General features: G+C 35.5%; 1 protein-coding gene across 1 annotated transcript in view; it reads left to right on the top strand.

Moving 5' to 3' along the window:
- The first annotated feature begins 1,458 nt into the window (after window positions 1-1,458).
- Window positions 1,459-23,134, top strand: part of CALCR (calcitonin receptor) — a 60,948-nt gene continuing 39,272 nt past the window's right edge. Inside the window, exons 1-5 of the mRNA XM_060632472.2 lie at window positions 1,459-1,509; window positions 8,101-8,257; window positions 10,152-10,262; window positions 16,945-17,057; window positions 19,923-20,014. Of these exons, the coding sequence (XP_060488455.1) occupies window positions 1,459-1,509; window positions 8,101-8,257; window positions 10,152-10,262; window positions 16,945-17,057; window positions 19,923-20,014 (524 nt within the window). The remainder of the gene's footprint in view (window positions 1,510-8,100; window positions 8,258-10,151; window positions 10,263-16,944; window positions 17,058-19,922; window positions 20,015-23,134) is intronic.

Raw genomic sequence — 23,134 nt, 5'->3', positions numbered from 1 at the left:
CTTCCTGAGGAGTTCTAAGCTCCAGCTAAATTAAACTATTGTATTCCTTATTCTTCAGCTACCCCTAAATTTGCCTATCTTCATATCTTGTTTTCATCTGCTTTCACTGCCTATAGGTCTTGCTTTTCAAAATCCTATTCAGTCAAAATACAAATCCTGCCCTGGTTCCCCTATTCAGAAACTCTCCCTTTTATGAAGGTCTGTATTTGTACCATTTTTTTTTTATCATTTTACCCATTTTATGTTATAGTTGTGTTAGCACATGTCTTGTATCATTCATACCTAGTGTATTGCACAGACACCCCAATGCTCAGTTTCTTGTAATGGGACCATGTCTAATCCAGCTCACCCACGTGTGTTTTTAATTTACTAGTGGACTTGAGGTAAATCACAAGCCATAAATAATAATCCGCATATAGGATGACACTTGAAAATTATACTTTACATTCTCAGTTTCCTGTAGTACTGATATGTAAATGGAATACAACTTTTGCTCTTTGGGGAGCAAGTGTATTAGGTAGACAGTGCAGATACTAACATACCTAGCAGAATATGTAAGTGTAAGATATATGATGTGATCATAGCCACTCACCCCTAGGTGAAATACAGTTTTCACGCAAATCCCACTGATGAAAAATATACATATATACTTTTTTGCTCTTTTATTATCTTTCCTTGTGTAAAATTATCGGCAGTCATGAAAAACTGATATTTGTGACAGCAGCATGTTTCTGACGATTACATGCTTTTGGGTAGGAATGGTGAGCTGTTAGGTGACATACTCAATCCTTGCTGTGGAAGAAATTTATTTTTAATAGCAGCTTGAAGCTTGTAGAAAATTTTGTAGGAAAGAAAAATATTTTGACATATTCTATCCTTGCTATTGAGGAAATTTATTCTTAATAGCAACTTGAAGCTTGTAGAAAATTCTGTAGGAAAGGAAAATACTCAAGGCTCTAAATAAGACTGCTTAAATAAAAGTTGCCTTAAATTACCTAGGTGATCCTTTACAAATCATTGATTGTATTTGTTCATGTCTAATGAAGTGATTTCTTTCTGGACGTTTCCATTGAAATTTTCAACAGTTCTACTGACACCACATGTTAACTGAAGCCCACATTGATTGCTCTTGATTTCTCTGAATCCTTTATTTTGATCCTGATATGTATAGGTGGCTCTGGAATTTCTTAATAGGAGGACTTTAGACAACAACCAGACACCAGTCCTTCCTGGCTGAAAGGAAGGGCAATGGAACATGCAACTGCATTTGCATCACAAGCATATTGTTTACTTACATGAATTTATTTAGAATGTCTTGGGACATGATCCTCTCCAAGTCAAACTGAAAGACAAGAAAAGGAAATTGACTGTAGTCAGTATTAAACCTATATTAATGTAAATGTCTTTGTTACTTTTATATTTTTCTAGGACTTAGAAGATCGTCTTCAAAAACCAAAAATGAAGTTCACACTGACCCGCCGGTGCTTGGTACTCTTCATCTTCCTAAATGTAAGTAAAACATTATTTAAGCCACGTTAATCAAGAATGCTGACACAGAGCATGTGATTGAGTAGACACTCACACAGGGAGAGGTCTTGCCAAAACTACATTCCACGAGCCAAAACTATCATTTCCTTGATACTGTGTTAACAGATTCCCCCCCCCCCCAACTTTCACAATTTAGATTTGTGTTATAGTTCACTGAAAAATGTGAGCTTTGTTTATAAAAATTTAGCGTTAACTTGAGACATCTCCACATTATCTTGGAAATTAACATCGAAGGCTAATAATGTCCTTCGATAAAATGTTTTTCATCTTAAACATGTGGATCTGAACCAGTTTCTAGGCTTCTGTCTTTTTCAAACATCTGAACTCTTTCAGTCTGGCTATTGATTTTAAATGCATTTCTGATAAAAAATTTTTTTAAAAAACTAAGAATCTTAGGTCTTAACATACCAATGTCATTCCATAACTCTTTCTCTAGCCTTGTAAATCATGCCCAATTTCTGTAATTTTATATTGTTTTTTTCCTAAATGGTTAGCAAGTAGTCAGAACTGCAATTATCTTAGAAAATAGTACCAGTGCCTGCCTATTTATTTGTGTTAACTTTGTTAACTCCCCATCACATCAACTTCCATAGCACATGAAAGAGAGATGAGTAAATTTTACATAAACAAATTGGGAGTTGTATTGATCCTTATCCTGGCCAATGAATGATACCTGGCAATAAAATTCAGTCAATAACTGATCCTATTATACTCAGGCAAACAAAACTAGTCCAGGGTTCCAGGATTTACATTGTTAATTAATGTGTAGTCATGGGCTTACAAGTTTGTATAAACTGTTTCTCTTAACATTATTCAGGGGAAAATATCACTAATATTCCATAAACATAAATCTTATTTTTAAGGAAATTTTTATTTTGTAATGTTATACATCAAATAAGTGGTTTATGGGTATGATTGTCAATGTAGTCCTTTTGCATCTACTTGGATATTAAGTATAGTCTATTTTATTATGTAAAAGTATCATGTTATAATCTTTAGATAAAATACAACATAGTTTGCTAAAAGTAATCTGTTATTTGGAAATGCAGGTAACTTCATGCCATTGTAAATATAATAAAAACACTGGAACAAGAATATTGTAGAAATTATTAGCACATTTTATTTTGTCTGTAAATGATCAAGCTTTATATGAGATTCTATAGCTACAGAAATATTGGTATATTCTATTCATGATTGATATTGTTATTTTTATAGCTTAAATTAAATCCTATGTGATCAGTTGTATGTAAATATCTCTAAATAATTTTATTTTATAAAGCATATAATTATATTAAACATTGACAGAAGAAAAACTAAAGTAACTAACTAGATATAAGACAGTTTGAGTGTTTCCACCTTTTTTATTATAAAGACTACAGATAATTTGTGGTGTGCTAAAAAACTAAAGTAGATCAATTCTATTCAAAACTTTTACAAAATTCAAAGATTAAAATAATTTCATATATTTGAGCCATGGGCAGAAATATTTTATGGTTTGTGGGCATCTCTTTACTAGTAAACATACTGTACAGGGCACTTAAATGGCTTTGTGCTCTCTTTCCTGTGATAAACAGAAATTTGCTTCTCTGTCTTGTATTTGGATCATATATTTGATTTGGAGGATTCTTCCATAAAAAAAGTTTTGATATGTGAGTTTCCTTCTAAAACACACATTGTGTTCCACACTGATACTCCTTCAAGAAAAGTAAATTATTTTAAAAAGTGGTACTGATTTTAATTACTATAAAATATTACTTTTTTATACATTATTGTGAAAAATCACTGTCAGTATATTTGTTGAATTCTACCAACCTGATTTCCAAACGGTCTTTAAAGTATCAGTTTGGGTCACCACATTCCATGAGCCTCAATTTACATCAAGCAAAACCACCTACTCATTTCCTCTCCCTTATCTGTAATAGTGCAATTGGCTTAGAACAGTGCTTGGCACATAGTGAGTTCTAAAAAAAAAAGGTAGTGATGATGATAATTATAGCAACAATGATGAAGACACAGAAAAACTATACTCTTCTGAGAAGCATTCGTTGTTGGTAACTTATCTGTATTCCCCTATTTGCTTGGAATTTATCATTATGGAGCAGTTTTGTTGTTTAAATAATGCTTAAGTAGAAAAAACATAGGATACCAACCATCTGATCCTACCTGGAAGAACCAGGTTAACACTTTACAAAGCTCTGTTTTATCCTTTATTATTTTGAAAAGTATAAGTAACTGAAAACTACAAACAATTCCAACATGTACATTGTCAGTATTAAGGATGGTGACGTCAAAACCCTGCTGGTTATATCAAGTTGTGGATTCTGGAATCATGTTCCTTTTAGACAAATTCTGTCTGTGGAAATCAATAGGAATCTCTCCCTTCAGCACTGTAGCATGAGTTCCCATATTCGTTACGTTTGAACCACTGCAGTGATGCACCATTTCTTAAAGCTCTACACAGAATGGTCCTGTAATTGTTTTGTCTCTGTGCTTCTAGAAACCAAGAAGTAGGAAGATTGTCTTACATCAAAGTAGGAATTGCTTGAGTACATGTCCACTCAAACCAGATTGCTTTCCACCGGACTCCATGATTATTGTGCACAAAACCTCCTAGAATGTGAGCCCCATGGGGGCAGGGACCTTGCCAGTCTTGTTCACTGCTGAATCTCCAGTACCTAGAACAGTAACTGGCGTGGGGGAAGCAAAGTATTTATTAACTGAAAGAACAACGGTGTTTCAGCTACGGACTGCAGGTATTGGTGGCAGCTTGGTGGTCGTATGTGTGGCGCCATTTACTTGAACCTTTAGGAGTGACATCACATATACGGCGGCTAAACTGCTGCATAGGACAACAATTAAGAGGTTGTTTTTTGTTTTGCTTTGGGAGAATCATATAAGATGGCTTGTATGAAAAACTTTGAACATGAATCCTTATCCAGAACATCAATGTGCCCTTAATATCTCATCTCTATCTTCATTTGAGCATAAAATATTTATGTGCCAAAATGTATAATATAAACATAATACTTATGATAACTAAAATATTTTTAAGTGTTTCACATTGCTTGGTAGTCTTATCTAATCACTACTGCTTCTTGTTTGTCTCTATATTGCTGAAAATTATGCCACCTCACTAGCCATTTTTATTGGTACAAAATCACCAGCAAAACCTTTCTATGTTCATGAGCTTTATGAAATTTGTATATGTATTATTTTTAAGCAGTAGTAATTCCATTATTAGAATCATATATATAATCGTTATCTGTCTATATCTTCATATGTGTTATATGTACATATATGACAGAATGCCTCAAATATATGTTATTTTCAGAAGAAAGTCACTGAAACATTCAGTTACCACTGCAAACATTCTAGTCATTGCTCACACACCAACCAGACAAGGAGTGGACTCAGATTACTATGTCTTATCTATGACAGAAGTTCTAATTTCTCATTCCTTCAGTGTTGAAACAATCTCTATAGAACCAGGCTCCAAACCAAGTTCACTGGAGTTTGTTTCAATATTGCAAGAATGGTAAGATTGATGCTCCTATCATCTACATGAAATACACATGCTCTTTCAGATGGTCATATCTACACTGTTATTGATGTTAAAACTTCATTAAAACAAATTATGCTGTAATTGAAAACACAAGTACCAGGCTTTCCTCTTGGTATCCTTGCACATAATGACTCCCCACGGCTTACAAGAATTTCCAACTAGTGCAGGAACATTTATTAATTGGTTACCCAGTCCATTAAAGATAGAATTCAGAATGTTACTTTTGGAAAGAATGCCAAACTTAAACAGGATGCTCCCTAACATCTAAAACACCTAGTATAAATGACAGAAAATATTTATATTGGACATCACATTCCAGCTTCTAATTTCATTTGAATATGGTGAGAAAATTACCCATAAATAAATAATATATCAAATGATAATTCTCACATCAATTAAAGATTCTAAGAATAGAGCTACAAAGAATCTAAAATAGATGCATAAAGTTAACCTATAATTGGTATCTCTTATTGTGGAGATACAATGATCTATTAAAGACCATGGTTATGATCTTTAGTCAGATTGTTAAAACACACACAGCCACATGCATTCATACAAATGTAGGCTAGTATAATCCACAACGAAGCCTTTAACATGAAATCTATTAAAAATATGTATTTTTTACTCCCAAACCACATTCCAATTCCTGAAGGAATACTGAGCATTCAATTATTAATGATTCTTTACATTTCACAGTTCCTGGTGTCAGGAAATATTTTATGTTGATCTTTCTTGCTAGACTGTAAGCTCCATGAGGGCAGGATCTATGTTTATTTTACTCAGCACTAGCATAATGCTTGGCTGATAAAGTTCAATGACTATTTGCTGATTGGTTGATCTTAAAACCAGTAGGGAAGGATCATATGACAACAGAATGGTGTTCAACTATGTTGGTAAAGGATTTGTACATTTGAAATAATTTCTGTGAGTTCATTAATGTCTCTTTTTTTTCTGTCATACATTCAAGAAGCATTAAAATTAGAAACAATCCTAATATTTAAAGAGTAGTATCAACTATACCCACAGTAAGTGTCCATCTAGAGTTATCACAGTATGTAATAAGTATTCACCCTCTTCTGTTTGCAAGCAATTTCTACTCAGATGCCTTGCTGGCACCTTCAAAACAAGAACAAAAGAGAACTTACGTTCTTCCCCCTAGTAACTTCTCCCTTCTCAGGTATTCCCATTCTTGTCCATTATGTAGGTTAAAATACCTGAGCTATTTGACTATTACTGTTCTCCGGTCCTTATATTCAAATATATGTTTTTATTATCTGAGAAAGTGCTGAGGGTTGTGCTTCCCTGTTCCCTCACGCAGTGCTCTAGTCCATGCCTTCAGCTTCCTGGCTCCCTCCCCAGCTCTGATCTGTGAACATCTGATGCCCACCACATGAATTTTACTAACATTTTCCTTTTACAAACTTCACTGGTCAAAAGCCTACAGTACATCTTTAATTTATTGTCATGTTTTAATGATATTAGCTAAAATGTATTGAGCCTTTCATTGCACCAGGCACTTTGGATTTGTTTTCTCAGGGCTCTATATTATCTTATTTTCCTTGACTCCATTTCTTACTAACCCCCAAATATGCTTCTCTCCAGGAACAATGGTTTCCTTACTGTGTCTCATACGTGCCATTTCCTACCTTTGGGACCTATACGCATTCCTTTCCCTTCATTCAGAAAGCCTTCCCTCTCCTCTCTGCCTATGTAGACACTGCATATACTCAAAGTCCAGTTGAAATTCTACCTTGTATCTGTAATGGTAACTGACTATTCTTGCACCATGCCCTCTGTACACTCTGAATTTTTATTGTATTATGCATTGTACAATTTAGCATCTAGTGATATGCTATCTGATAGGAAAGCATGCCACATCCACACAATGACATACACTGGAAAACAGTGTGGTTACACTCTGAGTAGCCTGAGGTATACAGGTCAACTTAATAAAAATGAGTTTGCCTTAGAGACTGTGAGGAATAGAGAAAAGTATGCAACACTGTTTCTGGCATGAATACAGCTGGGGAAACTTCAATCCTAGAATAATTTAGACAGAATAAGGCCAAATAAAAAAATGTGTTTAACAGGTGTGATAGAAAGAGAGCAACTTTCTAACTTCAGAAGAAGAAAAAGCCAGTGCAAGCTGAAGCTTACAGTCTTCTCTGAACAAGTCTCTATGCAGAACATGGGTATAGAATCACAGATTCAAGCACCACCAAAAACATCATGGCCACAAAAGAAATTGAAATCTATATAAACATGACTTAGGATAATTTGTCAGTCTGTGATCATGACCAGTGACAGCCTGTACCAAAAGTGCAGAAGCACTAAGAGAAATATTTAAGATTTGCACTGATTTCCAGCAGTGAAAATAAATTATCCTGTGTAGGTCACCTGCTGAAGAAGCCTATTTAAAGATATTAAAGCCAATTATCCAATGCAGAGTATCTCAGAGGAACAGATTTTGTTTGTTCTGTGACTACCTGGAGTGAATTTTTGGCAGTGCACGTAATCTAAGCAGAAATAAAAATCAGCTGAAAGAATCTAATATAAAAGTTTACTTATTGCACTAATATATCTATTTTTAATAACATGATTCATGATTATTAGAAGTTCCAAAGAAGGCAAAGTTGATTTAATATTGGTATTTTTTGGAAATCAGGTTATTTGTTTTGTTTACCTCTAAACTTAACAGTGATAACAAAATTAAAACAATCTTATATGATAAAGAGGTGCATGAGTTTGAGTGGGGGCTATACATTTTCAGTAGTGAATGGAAAGAATGCATATATGAAATCTGTAGGTAGAATTTGTAGATGAAATATAAATACACTTTTCAGTTATGAAGAAAAATATTCCACTTGGAGACCATATATAATTGTTGCTCGTGGAAGGAAAATGTTTTCAAACTTTTTGACTGTCTCATTTATTTCTGTATACACCGGCTCCTGCTCTCTATAAGTGACTGACTTTTCTTTTTAATACAGCACCCAACCCCAATTCTTCCTGCCACTTCAAATGACACCTATCCTCCAAATATGAAGTCCGAGCCATTTCTCTACGTCCTAGGACGTAAGAAAATGACGGATGCGCAGTACAAATGCTATGACCGCATGCAGCAGTTACCCCCATACCAAGGAGAAGGTAAGAAGAAAGATGTATGCAAATATGTTTCAAACAACATTAAAGGTTTTTTGCTTCAGTGGGTAAATATGTGTTGACTAGTTTTAATATGCCAGCAGTTTTAACGGTGGTTTTCAAACTATGGTATGCTTGTATATTTCATGCTGGACACATGCCTACTTTCTTTGCTCAAGTCCACCCAACTGGTTTTGGGCTAACATCTACACTTATGACAAAATTACTACAATAACTCAGTATTCACACCTGGCAAAGAGGGACAATGCAGGACGAAGTGAGGGAGAAGAATTGGAAAATGATAGGAAGGGAATGGGAAAATGGTGGGCAGAGAATTTGCCTCAGGTGAATCCTGTCAAAATCCTGTCTTGTTTTGGGTTAATTAGGCAGTATCTTCCCTTAACTGTCAATTCGTTGGCAACTATTGCTATTCCTTCTCCTTTTCTAGCCCCAGTTCCCAGAGAAATTAGAAAAAAGCTATCTCCTAGGCAGGCATTGTTTATGTCACCTTCTCTAGAATGCTCTATGTGACTGTTCAAATATTTTCAGGGCCAAGCCTATTCTTTTAGCCATAGAGGGCTATGTGATGGCCAAGCATTACTACATCCATTTCAGTTCTCTTCCCTGTCCCCTAAAACATTTGAAAAGACCCAACAAGATCTTGTACACCCTTGTATATTCTAAGATAACACTGCTTGGTGTGTGTGTTGGGGGTGAGGGGGAATATCAGTTAACTATATTCTATTACTACACATGGTTTGCCTTTAAATAGTTAAATTTCTACTTAATTTCTACTTCCTATTTTTAGAATATTTCTTTTAAACAAAACTCAAGACAGTAGAAAGATAGATACATGTTATTCTTCGGTCTCCAGTAGTTTCAGTGTTTTTTAAGAAACTGAAAAGTCATTAGATGCAACTCTGCCCAAAGAAGAAATCATTTCTTCTGAAGCAAGTGAAACAATAGAAACACAACATTTATTTTCAGAGACCAAGCGAGAGCAGACTCCTTCATTCACTTCAGTCCTAATCATTTTGGGAGGCTGAACTTTTGTGCTATGATCATTCTTTTAAGATTTCTTTTCTTTTTTCTGTTTTTTTTCTTTTTCTTTTTTCTTTTCCTTCCTTCTTTTCTTTCTTTCCTTCGTTCCTTTTTTCCTCCTTCCTTCCTTTTTTTTTGTTCTTGGACTGCCTTCAAAGCCTGAGGCTTATTCTTTTGAATAGCTTTATAGAGGTCAATCTTCACATTTTAGGGTACATTAAATTTTGAAAGCAGTGAGACACCACTAAGACCCAATGCTGATAAATACATAAACTACTCAAACTGAGCATTATTTTAGCTACTAACAAAGTGTGATTCTAAAATAATAAGACTAGATTTCTGTGTGACCTGTTAACTGTGGACAAATGCATCTCCCACAGGAATTTTGAACAATTGAATTTTAAACCCTTGGATTAAGAATAGAACTATTCAAGGCAACCCCTTTGAAGGTTAATGGCTAGTAGGATCCATATGTTACAAAAACATATAGTTTTTTCAAGGTAAACCTCTGATCCAGGGGTGATACTGCATATACCTTTCACAAGATTTCTTTGCAGCATTTCTGGAGACATTTTCAAGGAAAGATTTTAGAGGAAAGATTCCATACAGATGACATGTATGTCTTTTGAGGAGCAAATGGAGAAAACCCTCTAAAAATGTAAACTCTATTAAGAGTTGGTAAAGTGAATATCTTTATTTTGTTGTTGTTGCTGTTCTTTTTAATATTTCCATATGCATGTCCAGAGCTCCAAAATAACCATCTATTAAATAGATAGATCCTGTTTAACACTGTCAAATCCCTGCTGATGATTCTGCAACTTTTTCCAAATACAGTGTTAATTTCTTTCTGAATAATCAGGTCCGTATTGCAACCGTACCTGGGATGGATGGCTGTGCTGGGATGATACACCGGCTGGAGTACTGTCCCATCAATACTGCCCAGATTATTTTCCAGACTTTGATCCATCAGGTAAAATATTTCTTTTTATTTCACATCTTGCTTCGCTTTTAGAATTTTCATGGTTCTGAAAAGAAAATAAGATATAAAAGATATCTATCTAATCATACTCTGTGTTTCAGCATTTTCTGAAGAATTTTCTTACTTGAAATATTACCCAGTTGCACAAATATTACAAGCTCTCCTTATTTTTTAAGTGGCATTACTGGTCAGTTGTGTACATTAGGTCTTAAATTCTAAATAAAAGTTAAATTTTTATATATTTTAAATATTTGTTATTAAATTTTAGTAAAATTTTAAATTAATTTTTTTTAATTTTTTTTTTTTAACATTTATTCATTTTTGAGACAGAGAGAGACAGAGCATGAACAGGGGAGGAGCAGAGAGAGAGGGAGACACAGAATCTGAAACAGGCTCCAGGCTCTGAGCTGTCAGCACAGAGCCCGACGCGGGGCTCAAACTCACGGACCGTGAGATCATGACCTGAGCCGAAGTCAGACGCTTAACCGACCAAGCCACCCAGGCGCCCCTAAATTAATTTTTTTAAACTGTGAAGTTTTACTTAAATGTGGTTGTTCTTAAGTTTTCAATTGTGTCACATTTAGCAACTTATGCAAATGCTTGGTCTAGAGTTCGGGTCTACTGGGCTGATATAGCATGCATAATGGAAATTTTATATAACACTGAAAGTTATATAGGGGCATCTGATGGCTCAGTCGGTTAAGTGTCCGAGTTCTGCTCAGGTCATGATCTCACGGTTCGTGAGTTCAAGCCCCATGTCAGGCTCTGTGCTGACAGCTCAGAGCCTGGAGCCTGCTTCAGATTCTGTGTCTCCTTCTCTCTTTGCCCCTCCCCTGCTCTCTCTCTCTCTGTCTCAAAAATAAATAAACATTAAAAAAATTTTAAAAAAGAGAGTTATATAAAACTGTCATGTCTAAAGGAAAATAAACCAGAAGGTGGTAACTCTAGACATCTACTAGATTTCTGTTCCAACAGTAGATTATTAAAATATGTTCAGTAAATAAGACTAATGCTGTTATAATGGATCATACTAATACCCAGCTCCATGCCCTGCACAACATAAGCAGTCAATAAATGTGTGTTAAGTAAATGAGTGACACCAAATTCATTTTAGCTATAAAAGTAACACAGGAATACTTTTCATTGAGTGTCATTTTTAACTTTTCAAAACATTTTCATATATATTATCTCATTTTATACTCACACAATATTTGACACAAAATTGCAAGCGTACCAAGTCCCTAGAGCTCTTACCTAACCCTCTCTTTGTAAGTAAATGCAGGGGCACCTGGGTGGCTCTGTAGGTTAAGCATCTGACTTCAGCTCAGGTGATGATCTCACAGTTTGTGGGTTTGAGCCCCATGTCAGGCTCTGTGCTAAAACCTCTGAGCCTGGAGTCTGCTTCAGATTCTGTGTCTCCCTCTCTCTTATATATATATATATATAATACATATAAGTAAGTGCAACAGTCTTGGAAAAGCATTTGGGAAGCAATATTTCTAAGTCTCCATACAAACTTGTGCAGATTGAAGTACCTTTAGAACCTTCTAAGGAAGACATGTTTTTCCTTCAGGCCTTAATCTAGCCACACTGGTGTAACTGGAAGTTGGGTCAGGATGCTTAGGCAGGATAAAGGTCGAGGAGTACCAGCTACCAAGTGGAGTGAGAAGCCAGAGGGCTGACAAGATGTATCTCTGAACTGTCAGCTGTCCAAATAAATTGGAGATCTGGAATCCAAGATGCTCTGGTAGTTAGTGGTCAGGAGCAGTGCAAGGAATGTGTAAAGAGATGTTTGAGCTTGTATAACAGCCTCAATCCAGAGACTAGCTACGTGGGGATCAGGGGAATGGATTTGGATAGGTGTTAGCAATGAGTGATTCTCAACTTAGCTAAGAACCTAGGAAACTTAAAAAAATCCTGATGCCTGGTACCACCCCAGATATTCTTAAATAATTAGTTTGGAGCATAACCTGGGCATGATCTTTTAAAGTTCTGCTTGTGATTAAATGTATAGCCAAGATGAAAATGTGTTAAATAATAAAGAGAGTCCAGTTAAGAAAGTGGCTGGTACCAGGAAAGCTCAACCAATACACTAAGTAGCTGTGCCCATGGGAGGGAGAGCCCAGTATCTGACAAGACTGTACCAGAGGAGTAAAAAGCAGTAGCCACCTAGCTTCAGGGACTGCAGGTGTTGGGCCCAGAAAAATTCTGTTCCAAAACACTAGATAGAAAATCTGCCCTAATGAAATACTATATGGGATTAACATACTGAAAAGGGAGTATAAATCTTAGTTATAAAAGAGACCCATATGCTGAAACTAAGCTACAGACACACGATTTAAATCCCAGTTAACAGGTGAGGTTTGTGCCTGAGAGCAGAGTGTGCCTGGGTGTGCCTGAGTCCCAGTCTGCTGACTGTGTTTAAGTGGCTCTAGGTGTTGAACTGGCTGGCTGGGAGTCAGGGCCCCAGGTAGTCAGTTCATTCCGTCTCAAGCTCCTGATCCCTTTTAACAAGATGTGATATAACAGAACACAGTAATCCCTCCACACCTCACAGTGCCGATTTTCCTCAGTGTCCTTTTGGGAGTGGTTCAGTGGAAGAGAGTTGGAATATTCAGTGAGTGGAAGGGAATGCCAAGATCCTGACAGGAAGGATCTTCATTGAACTAGCATTTTGAAGAGAGGAATCAGTGTTTGTCTCATGCTTAAGAGATTATGTATGAAAAAACCAACCTTAACTTTCAAATTTTTCCAAGAGTTGTTTGGTCAGAGTTTCTACCACCTTTTGGGATCAACCAGCCCATCTGTTTCCCTTTACTCACTGATAATGAATGGCAAGAGGTTACTGCTGCACAGACCGAAAGTGAGATCATCAGTTAAGATAGAAACAATAGTCAAATGGTAAAATCTAGTCAAGAAAGTCTCTGGAATCCAGATTAGAGCAGAGGAATTAGTCTGTCCCTGTATCAATGTTTGAGAGATGCTTTTCGTGCATCTAGCAAGGATGAGATCCAAAGTTCCACCCCAGTAAGACAGAGATAGTGAAAATGAGATTACAGGGGACTACTTTAAAAACCAGTTCAGGCCAGCCACTGCTGAAAATTCTCATTGTGGAAAGAGGAAGTGCTTAGTGCTGTGCCCCTGCTCAGCACTACATTCCTGTAAACTCTAACTAAATGCTATTTGATGATAATCTTTCCATCTTTTATTGACTCTTCCCAGTAAATGATGCTTCATTAATCTTGACTTGACAACTACATTAGAAGTAACTTGATTGGCACAAAGAGCTTTTCTGCAACTGAGACTACAAGGCCAGTTCCAAAGCAGCAATGGGCTCTTGCCAAAATGGCTATACTTACTGACTAAAAGGCAAGTTTTTGGTCAGCAAAACAGAGATTTCCAGGCATAGATCCATCTTATCAGCCTGGTTGGTAGAAAGAACCCTTTCAACGGGGGGACAAATCCACTTCAAAAGAAAAACACATGTTAAAAATACCTATTTCACCAAACGTAAATTCTTTAGGATTTTACCATTGACCCAAAGCTACACCTTGATGATAAACAAAACAGTTTCATGAAATGACAGAGATTTCATTTTAGACAAAGTGCTTGGTAAAAGACAGGTCATGAGAGAGTGAATAACAGCACTGAAATTCAAAAGAGGCTGGTGGCCTGAAGGAATATGCTAGAATGTAAAAAGCAGATTTACAAGGAGGTGCTTAAGGCCCTGATCTTAATGTCACTCAGTCAACATTAATGGCACAGCGCCAAGATGGTCAACATGGTTTAGGACAATGATTCTCAACCCTGATACCCTTTGGAATTGGTGAGCTTTTTAAAAAATGCTAATGCCTGGTTACCTCTCCAGTTAATCAAATTTGAATCTCTGGAGATTGGAGCTGAGCATCTGTAAAACCTCCATATGAATCTAAAGTGAAATAAGCATGCTGCCCTCTTCATGGGGCAGTCCAAACTTAAAATATTTTAGGGAAATACCAGTATCAGAGCACATGCAGAGTGGCTCCAGACTATGAAGGGACAGCAAACTGTGTAGTGTGAGTAAATAGGGATGTTTGGTTTGGAAAGGGAAGTTAGAGTAGACATATCCTTTCTTTGAATATTGAAAGACTTGCCAGGTGGGGAGGACAAGTTCTTATAGCTGTTAACAGGTAGAAGCAAGAAATGCTTAGATCCAGACTTTAGTGACATCAAAACAAAATAATATTTCCTACAGTCTTGTCCATGATTGGAATGGACTTCTTGAGGAGGAACACCCCTCCCTCCTCCATAGAATATATTTTGCCTTACATAGCTAAATAATGTTGTTAAAACAGATTGTATTCATTTTGATAAAGTAATAAGCTAGTTTCTGACAATATAATAAAGATAAGATGCTGCATTGCAAGCCACTTTTCTAAAAATTGCAAGAAGCTTCAACAAATAGCATTAGCAAAATCATTGACCAATTGTCAATATCAATTTTTCTATGCTGATTAGTGCTAACCCTTTTTTGAAATATTGTTGGTGTCCAGTGGTGATTCTTTTTTTTTTTTTTTTGAATGTTTATTTATTTTTTAGAGAGATAGAGAGAGAGAAAATGAGGAGGGCAGGGGCAGAGAGAGAGGTAGACACAGAATCCAAAGCCAACTCTGAGCTGTCAGCACAGAGCCCAACATGGGGCTCAAACTCACAAACCATGAGATCATGACCTGAGCAGAACTTGGACACTTAACCAACTGAGCCACCCAGGCACCCCTCAGTGGTGATTCTTTATATAGTTTTTGTCCAATGGCTATCTCAGCAAATTTACAATTAAAAATTTTTCCATTTAACTTTCTAACAAATTTACATTAAGCAATGATGAGTCTCATAGGTTGCTTGAAAACATCTTTTGCTTGCAGAATGTGTTTTTTCATCCACTTGAAATAATTGTTAGAGTAGACATACAAACAAATCTACAGTTTTAAGCTTGAATCTTGTGTTTAATTTGATAGCACCTGTTTCAGTTCTATAATTAAAAATTTTTAATTTCCCTTAAAATCTGCCAAAGATAAAAGAATTCTCATACTAGCTCTTAGCATATTGATTGACTAACCATAACTACTGATAGAAAATTATTTTAAATATTATGAGATCTCAGTGATGTTCTAGACAAATAAGGTTTTTTTTTTACATGAATTGTTTTCTTAGTATTTAAAACAATAACAGTTTCCTCCAAATATTAGTATGTGATTCAGACTCCCACATCCTGAGCTAAAAAAAAAAAACCCCAAAAGTGATACAATAAAAGGTCTATCCACAGGTGGGACAGCTCTTTGCCTTTGCCAATGAAGAAAAATGCTTCAAAAATATTTTTCCCAGGAAATTATCAAAAATCAAAATTTTGTAAGGGTTCTAAATACACTGGTAAAACCTATTTGCATATTATACCAATTTGAGGTTGCTTTATGATATCTAAGGCAATAAGTGCATTGTAGAGGTACTCTGGAGAACTAGAGGAAGTCAGAATAACTCAGATTAAATTTGGCAAGTGCATTCATTTCAATGTGCATTTGTTCATTATTTTCTATTTTATTTAACTCAATATAATTTTTTCTTCCATTTGTATAGCCAATCAGATTAGATTTTAAATACTATCTTACAGTCAACAAATTATTTATGATTCTTTGGGTCACTGAATGGAGTGTAGATAACTTGCCCACAGAACTATGAGCCTTAATACAGAGTTAACTAGCTGCACAATAGCTTTGGAATCAAGCAGACCAGACCTGGATTTGACCCCTGGCCTTCCTACTTGCTAGCCATAGATGGGGAATTTACTCAATCTATCTGAGCCTCAGTTTCCTCATGTGTACAATGGGAAGACCAATACCCATCTTAAAGGGTCATTATTAACATTTAAGAAAATAATTCTGCAAAGTGCTTAGCACAGTGCCTGGCCCATAGCAAGGTGGAGATCTTTAAAATGCCAATCCAGCCAAATCAGCAAATTTCACTATCACCTGAGAGATGGTTAAAGAAATAAATAGTGAAGGCTAAATCTATACATCCCTAGTATGCCCTCTGTGGGATAAAGAGATGATTTAAATGAAATATTTTTGAGAAGCACAAAAATTATTTCTTGATACACCTCTTAGTTTTGGACTTCTTTGTTCTCTTGGATTTAACTGTATGAAATTGCCAATATTTGACCATCTGACTCACAAAAACTGTGGTTTCATACAGTCAACCTAATAAATAAATATTGCATATAAATGAAGATGTGGTCTTGCTCTTCTCATATAGTTTCTATCTAAAATCAGAAATGTAATGTGGTTTTAAAAAAATATGAGGTACAGTATAGGTAGCACTTTTTAGTGCAACCGACCTGACATTAAATCCTAGCTGACCCACTATCCAGTGACTTTTCAAACTCTATAACCTCTCTCACTCTCTGCTTCCTGTTTACAAAATGGAGATATAGCAACATCCGTTTTACATGGCTTCGCTGATGATAAAATGAGACAACGCATGCTAAAACGTTGTGCATAATACATCTTCATGATGGTCTCCATTGACCTATATTCACATTCAAGTTATATAAAGTGATTAACACTGTGGCATGGCTTTTAAGCTTTATTTTTCCTTCTTGGTAGTTTGAGATAATAATGTAATAATTGTGTTTCCTTAACAGAAAAGGTTACAAAATACTGTGATGAGAAAGGGGTTTGGTATAAACATCCTGAGAACAATCGAACCTGGTCCAACTATACTATGTGTAATGCTTTCACTCCTGAGAAACTGAAGGTAGGTTCTATTTCAAATTTCTGTATTGGGTGAGAATGCCATTATTTTTACATAGAAATATATGCATCACTATGAAACACCTGCTACCAAGAAGCCAACCTATTTTATAGAAGGAAATCAGATAATGGCCTGTAAGTTTCTAGGGACTCTATGAAGTAGTATTAGAAAAAAATGACATTCTACTTCTTGTTTTGGCACCTGGAGTCAAAGAGTTCCATGAGCATATAGAATCAGGCCATTTATAATGAGGCAAATAGTGTCCATGGGAAAGATGATGGGATTCCCCATTCAGACATTAGGCAGCATTTCCAGGGACTCTCTAAGATGTCTCTTCTGTGAGAAAAATTCCAAAATTAGAGATTTTTCCTCAAGCCACAAAGTGACAGTTTCCCCTCTTCCCTGCCCCCAAGATGCCAGTTAGAGTTTTACTATCAGGGCTTGAAGGAACCCTTAGAATGGGGCTGCCCATCAGCCTGTAGATACAGGTGTGGCAGTTTAGGTTATTTTCAGTGGAAGTACTTTTGTCTTACTGCCTGTTAAATATTTTTAGTATCATCTCTGCTTGGATACATTTAAGCCAATGGGAAAAACCCAGATACTTACTCTCCAAATGCATGAGAAATCTGAAAAAAAAAAAAAAAAATCACTAAACCCACAATCAGCCTCCTCTTTCCCACTGAGCTGGGAGAAACAGTCAGTGTTTAACCACACAGCAGTAGAAACCTTTTGTTTCCTTCAAAGATAGGCCTGCATGCTAAATAATTACTGAGTTGGAAGCTAAAAGCTCATCAGTGCTTCTGTTTGCTACAGTGAAGATTTAGGAGTATAGAAAATTTTCCTTTTATTAAAAACAAAACAACAGCAAAAAACAAACAAGATGAACAGGTAGCCTTGAGACCAGTTGACTAGAGACCAGAAGGACATCTTGTCACAGGCGTAGGCTGGGGGCACCAACGCTGGTTACCGCTTTACAAATTGCATAGTCACCTCTGAGAATTAGATGCATGTCTACATCCTAATGGAGAGCTATTTACGTAATAAGGTCTGACTGAGATGACATGTCACCAAGTAAGGAATACCTGAATGAGTGTTAATTATGATTTTACATGAAAAAACTGTAATCCTGTTAACTCAATTGTTATCAGGAGTACATATCCAAGTAAGTAGTTCTTCAGGCTGCCATATTTGACCTTCTCATTCTAACCACATCTGAGATAGAAAGAAAGGATTTTAAGAGTAAATGTTCCCCTCTGGGCACCTAACATAATGATTGAAATTCTTTGAACAAATCTTCCATCTATATACAGGCAAAAAAATTTTTTTTTGTTTTGAAGAAAGAATCTTAGAATTTATTAAAAAAAAAAAAAAAAGCACTTCTCAGTCTTAAGAATGACACCAAGAATGGCAACTAAATTATGAGCTGTTGGTTTAAGCTTACACATTTAGACAACTTTATTTCAAAAGAATAAATATTTTTTAAAGTAGTCTGGAGGCAACTGAAAGAAAATCAATTATATAAAATTTTCTTAGAAATAAAAATATACAGAGATAAAAATAAAATAGTGACAGAGGATGGGTCATGAGCATATATCTAAATTAAAAACAGTACTTTCAATGACAAGGGGATTCTACATGGTGAACTATTTAAAAGGAAGAACTCTTAGAAAATGCCACTCCTGGTTTTGTCTAGTGGTAAAGTGAACAAAATAGCCAGAAAATGAATTGGTGGGAGAAAAGACAGCAGCTGAGTATCTGTTTTTTTGCAAAGATTCCTAAATACTTCCTAAGAAGGGGCTTATAGGCTATTTTGAAGTCTTTATCATAAGTTCTAGATATAAACCAACGACTCCAACCTTAATTATCATTTCTGCAAAGATAAAAAGCATTCTGTTAGGAGAGTAGTATCAATGAAAATGGCAAATAATATGCAAATACCCGGTCAAGTGGTGAACAGCCACAATTCAGATGTTGATTAGTTCATTTTGAAATTCAAACTCCTAGAAAAGCAATATTTGTTTCTGTTCAGCAATAATGCATTTAACCAAACAAAGGACTCTGCATGCTTTGAGAGCCTGTTAGTGGAATCAGTACTTCAATATCAGGCTCTTCACGAGTAAAGTGACAAGAATCAAATGCAGAAGGGTCATGATTTGTACATAAATGCCACATTCTACCAGGAATTAAAAAACTTCACAGAAATTATCCAGCTTATTTATACTGCATTTGTATTGTGTGTTCTATTGATTACTAAGTGGTGTCAGCGTTTGCTTTATGTTTATGTGGTTTGAACTGATATTATTAGGTGAATAGAAATTACAAATTGTTTTATCTCTCTGACTTGAGCTCTGGACCTATATGATATTACACCCATTTTCTTGTGGTTAGTGTTTACCTAGATCATCATCTCCCCATCCTTTTATGTCCAGTATTTCTGTATCCCAGTATTTAATTATGTTTCTTATAAGTAGTATGTAATTATTTTAAAAATCATTTAGTTTGACCAAATTATTTTACAGATAAAAACTACTGAGGTCTAGAGGGGTGAAGTGGCTGACTTATGAGAGTCACACAAAGACTTAATCTCTGAGTAAAGAACAGCTCTGATGAATCCAGTCTTACATTCTTCCCACCACATCATGCAAATTCTAGTATAACTGATAATCTTATATCATTTAACTTGTTAACCCCAAATATTATAATTCAATATAATTTCTCTGAAATATGTTATAATTTTAGATTTTTTTAAAGGAGAACAATTGTTGAATTACACTTATATTAAAAATAGAAACTATTTTCCCTCCTCTATTATCACTTATTTGCCTGTTTATTTTTATAACTGTTTCATTGTTGTTGCTCTTGTTGCAGAGCGCATATGTCCTGTACTACTTGGCTATTGTGGGTCATTCTTTGTCGATTTTCACCTTGGTGATTTCGCTGGGGATTTTCGTGTTTTTCAAGTAAGTACCCTCATAGCATCTGCTTTTTATTTTCTTATTTAAGGTACTGAAATAAATGGTTAACTCTGCAAGAGTTGGGGGAAGGGTGATCTTCTGCAAATCACAAGAGAAATGCACCACCAAGAGTCATGAAGTAGCAAGGAAAATAAAATTAATTAAAACCATTTTTAATCCTATCTCTGAGAAAAATAAGGTGGAATCGTATAATTCTCAAAGGCAATATGCCTTTCCCAAAATGAAACAGTCCTGTGAGCCCATAGGTATCCTGTTAACATGTTAAAGGCTCCACTTACCATCGCTAAGGTTGCAGGAAGTATTGAGGAGAGGCTCTTCTTCCTTCTTTTACCCCCATCCTAAAATATGGAGGTCATGGCCAGAAGTTCAAATGCACCTTGCCTAATTATGAGCTGTATCACAAGTGGATTTGGCTGGTGGAGAAGTGTGGCTACTGAGGCCATGATAGTGTTTAGTCAGAGAAGGAAGGTAAGGCTCCCTTCTGGCCTTGACTCACTCATCCAAGACCAAGGAGAATCTCTGGAAGAAGAGTCAAGTGTCAGTATCTTGCCCTTGCAAACCTGGCATCATCCACCACAGTTATCTCCTAAGACACTGTGAGGAGTAAAATCCCAATGAGGTTTCTATTCCAAGGCTGTGTCTATGTACTTGATTGCATTATATATGACAAAACATTGGTATAACTACTGATTTTGTATTAATGGAGAATTTGAAACTTTAAATCTGTTTTTTTCAGGAATGACTTCATAATGCACGTGAGATAGTAACGTAAGTTAAAGTCAGTTCTAGAAACATCCTAAATTTAGTGTAGTTCCTTTAAATCAAAGGCAGGAGGCGCTACGCTACCCTTTCATGAGAATTCTAATTTCTACATTACAGGGCTGTCTCCTTCAACTAATACTTTTTTTAGTTGCAGTGGTATTATATAAATGGTAAAGAAAAGCTCCTTCATAGGCTCAGACTACAAATAATCCTCCACACTTTACAGATGTGATTATGTAACTAAATATACAGTGATTCATATATAGTATAACAGAATCTTAATTTGATTTTTGTTAAAATATTATCATGATAATACTAAAGAAGCCTAACCCAAGGGGGGGGAATCACCTGTAAACACACCCTTAACACAACTACTATTATTTTTTTCCTTGATCCTTTTTAATCTTTGCCTTTATCTTATACCATTATCATATTATGTCTATATCTTATATAGTCAAGATTCTTATTCTGACAAAGGAACGTAATTGAATAGCAATTTTTTGTTAACTGCATAATAATAATTAAATAACAATAAATAAATAATAAATTAAATAAACAGAATGAGCTCTTTCCATATATGGTTTAACAGGAGAAAGATATAAACAAAGCAATAAGACATAAGGGATCAATTACTAGAATTAGAATAGAAGAGTATTTTCAATTATAATGATCAGAATACAACAGAGTAAACACACAGCATGATTAATCTTGGAATGTCTATTCATTTTTCAACTGCACTTGACCACGGTGAATAAATACATCATCATGGCTCCCATACAACTTTGATTAAAAAGTCTGTAACTAAAAGTCTCACCTTTAAAATTTTTAATGTAACCATAAAAAAATTGAAAGAAAAAGCCCCCAAGTTTGTAATGGTGAAACTAATAAGCGTATTCAGGAGTTTAAAGATAAAAAATGTCCAGGGAACATTTCTTCTTTATTTCTCCAGTCACTTAAATAAGTGATAGGATGTGAGATCCAAATCAGCAAAGAAAATAGCAGTATTCTTTCAACACTCATTGCTGTATTAAGCCACTGAAGATGGGTGTTTAAAAGTACAGCACATAAGTAAAGTAAAATATTTCTCAACTCCAGTTAGACCCAGAACACAATTAATCTGGCTGAACCCATGAGAGAATTTGGGGGCAGATTGATTAGAAAGCACCTAATATTGTCCTACTATCTCTCAGTTCCAAAAGCCTACCAAACAGCAACTTTAATCTTGGGAGGAAAACCAGCTCTTATGGATTTATAATCTGAGTGTGATAATGGGGAGACATAAACCGAAATAGCTTGTTCTCCAAAGCACATACAACAAGAGACAAATAGGATATGAAAAACACACATGCTGAGATATCAAATATTCAGATCTAAAAGCAGTCACACATGATTTTTATACTTGTTCTTAATTTTATCTTAAACCTGCTCAAACTAAAAATATCCAGGGCATTTGTGTTTTTTCTTAAAATTAAAGTATGTTTCTGAATCTTCAGATTTTTTTCTTTACATTTGCATTTCATAAATATTAAAAGAAGGTAATTCTGATCTATCATTGGATTTTATCTTTTAATTAGCAACATTTTCCCCAAATTGTTCTCAATGTTCAACATCACCCTTAAGGTCTCTACTTCATATTACAGTGGAAGCTTCTATGATTTATGAGTTTAAGATGCATCATCTGTGTAAACCTGAGCAAAAAAAAAAAAAAAAATCATAATTCCCTTGCTTAATTCCACATTCCCAGGGTTGAGTTATTTTGCAAAATCCAAACAATCAATTTCATAAAAATTTCATGAAACCAAAATGAGAAGTTACACCCAGCCCCACTTTTCAGACCTAATGCCCCATTCATAATCATCCCATTGAAACTCACTCTGAACTCATCAAATGTGCCTTATAGGATCTATAAAAAGGAATAACCCTGCAGGTGTCCTCCTCAAACCAGCAGGCTAAGAAAGCCTGCAGAGGAATTTAATGTCACTAAATACACGGGAGGCTGTGGAACTGCCAATACGTAGCTGCTAAAAATCTGGGAAATTACTCATATATACTCATTTTCTTTGCAGGAAAAATAGTTAGGAGCAACAGTATGGAGAGGGATTAAATAGAAACATCAAATTTATTCAGCAAGACTCCTCACTACTACATGCCAATAGTAAATGTCAACAAGAGAGTTAAGATGAAGATACCCCGAGGGGAGACAGGCTTGAGAAAGCCACATAAGTGGACATTTATTTGTGTGCATTTCCTGACCATTTTAAGCAAGTTTGCAATAAAATTCACTTATCCCATCAGTTCCAGTTAGAATTATCAATTGACATTTCTGTGGAAGAATCCTAAATT

This window comes from Panthera onca, chromosome A2, assembly GCF_046562875.1.
Source record: "Panthera onca isolate mPanOnc1 chromosome A2, mPanOnc1 haplotype 2, whole genome shotgun sequence".
NCBI classification, from domain to species: domain Eukaryota; kingdom Metazoa; phylum Chordata; class Mammalia; order Carnivora; family Felidae; genus Panthera; species Panthera onca.
This window is presented reverse-complemented; position numbering and strand designations above follow the sequence as displayed.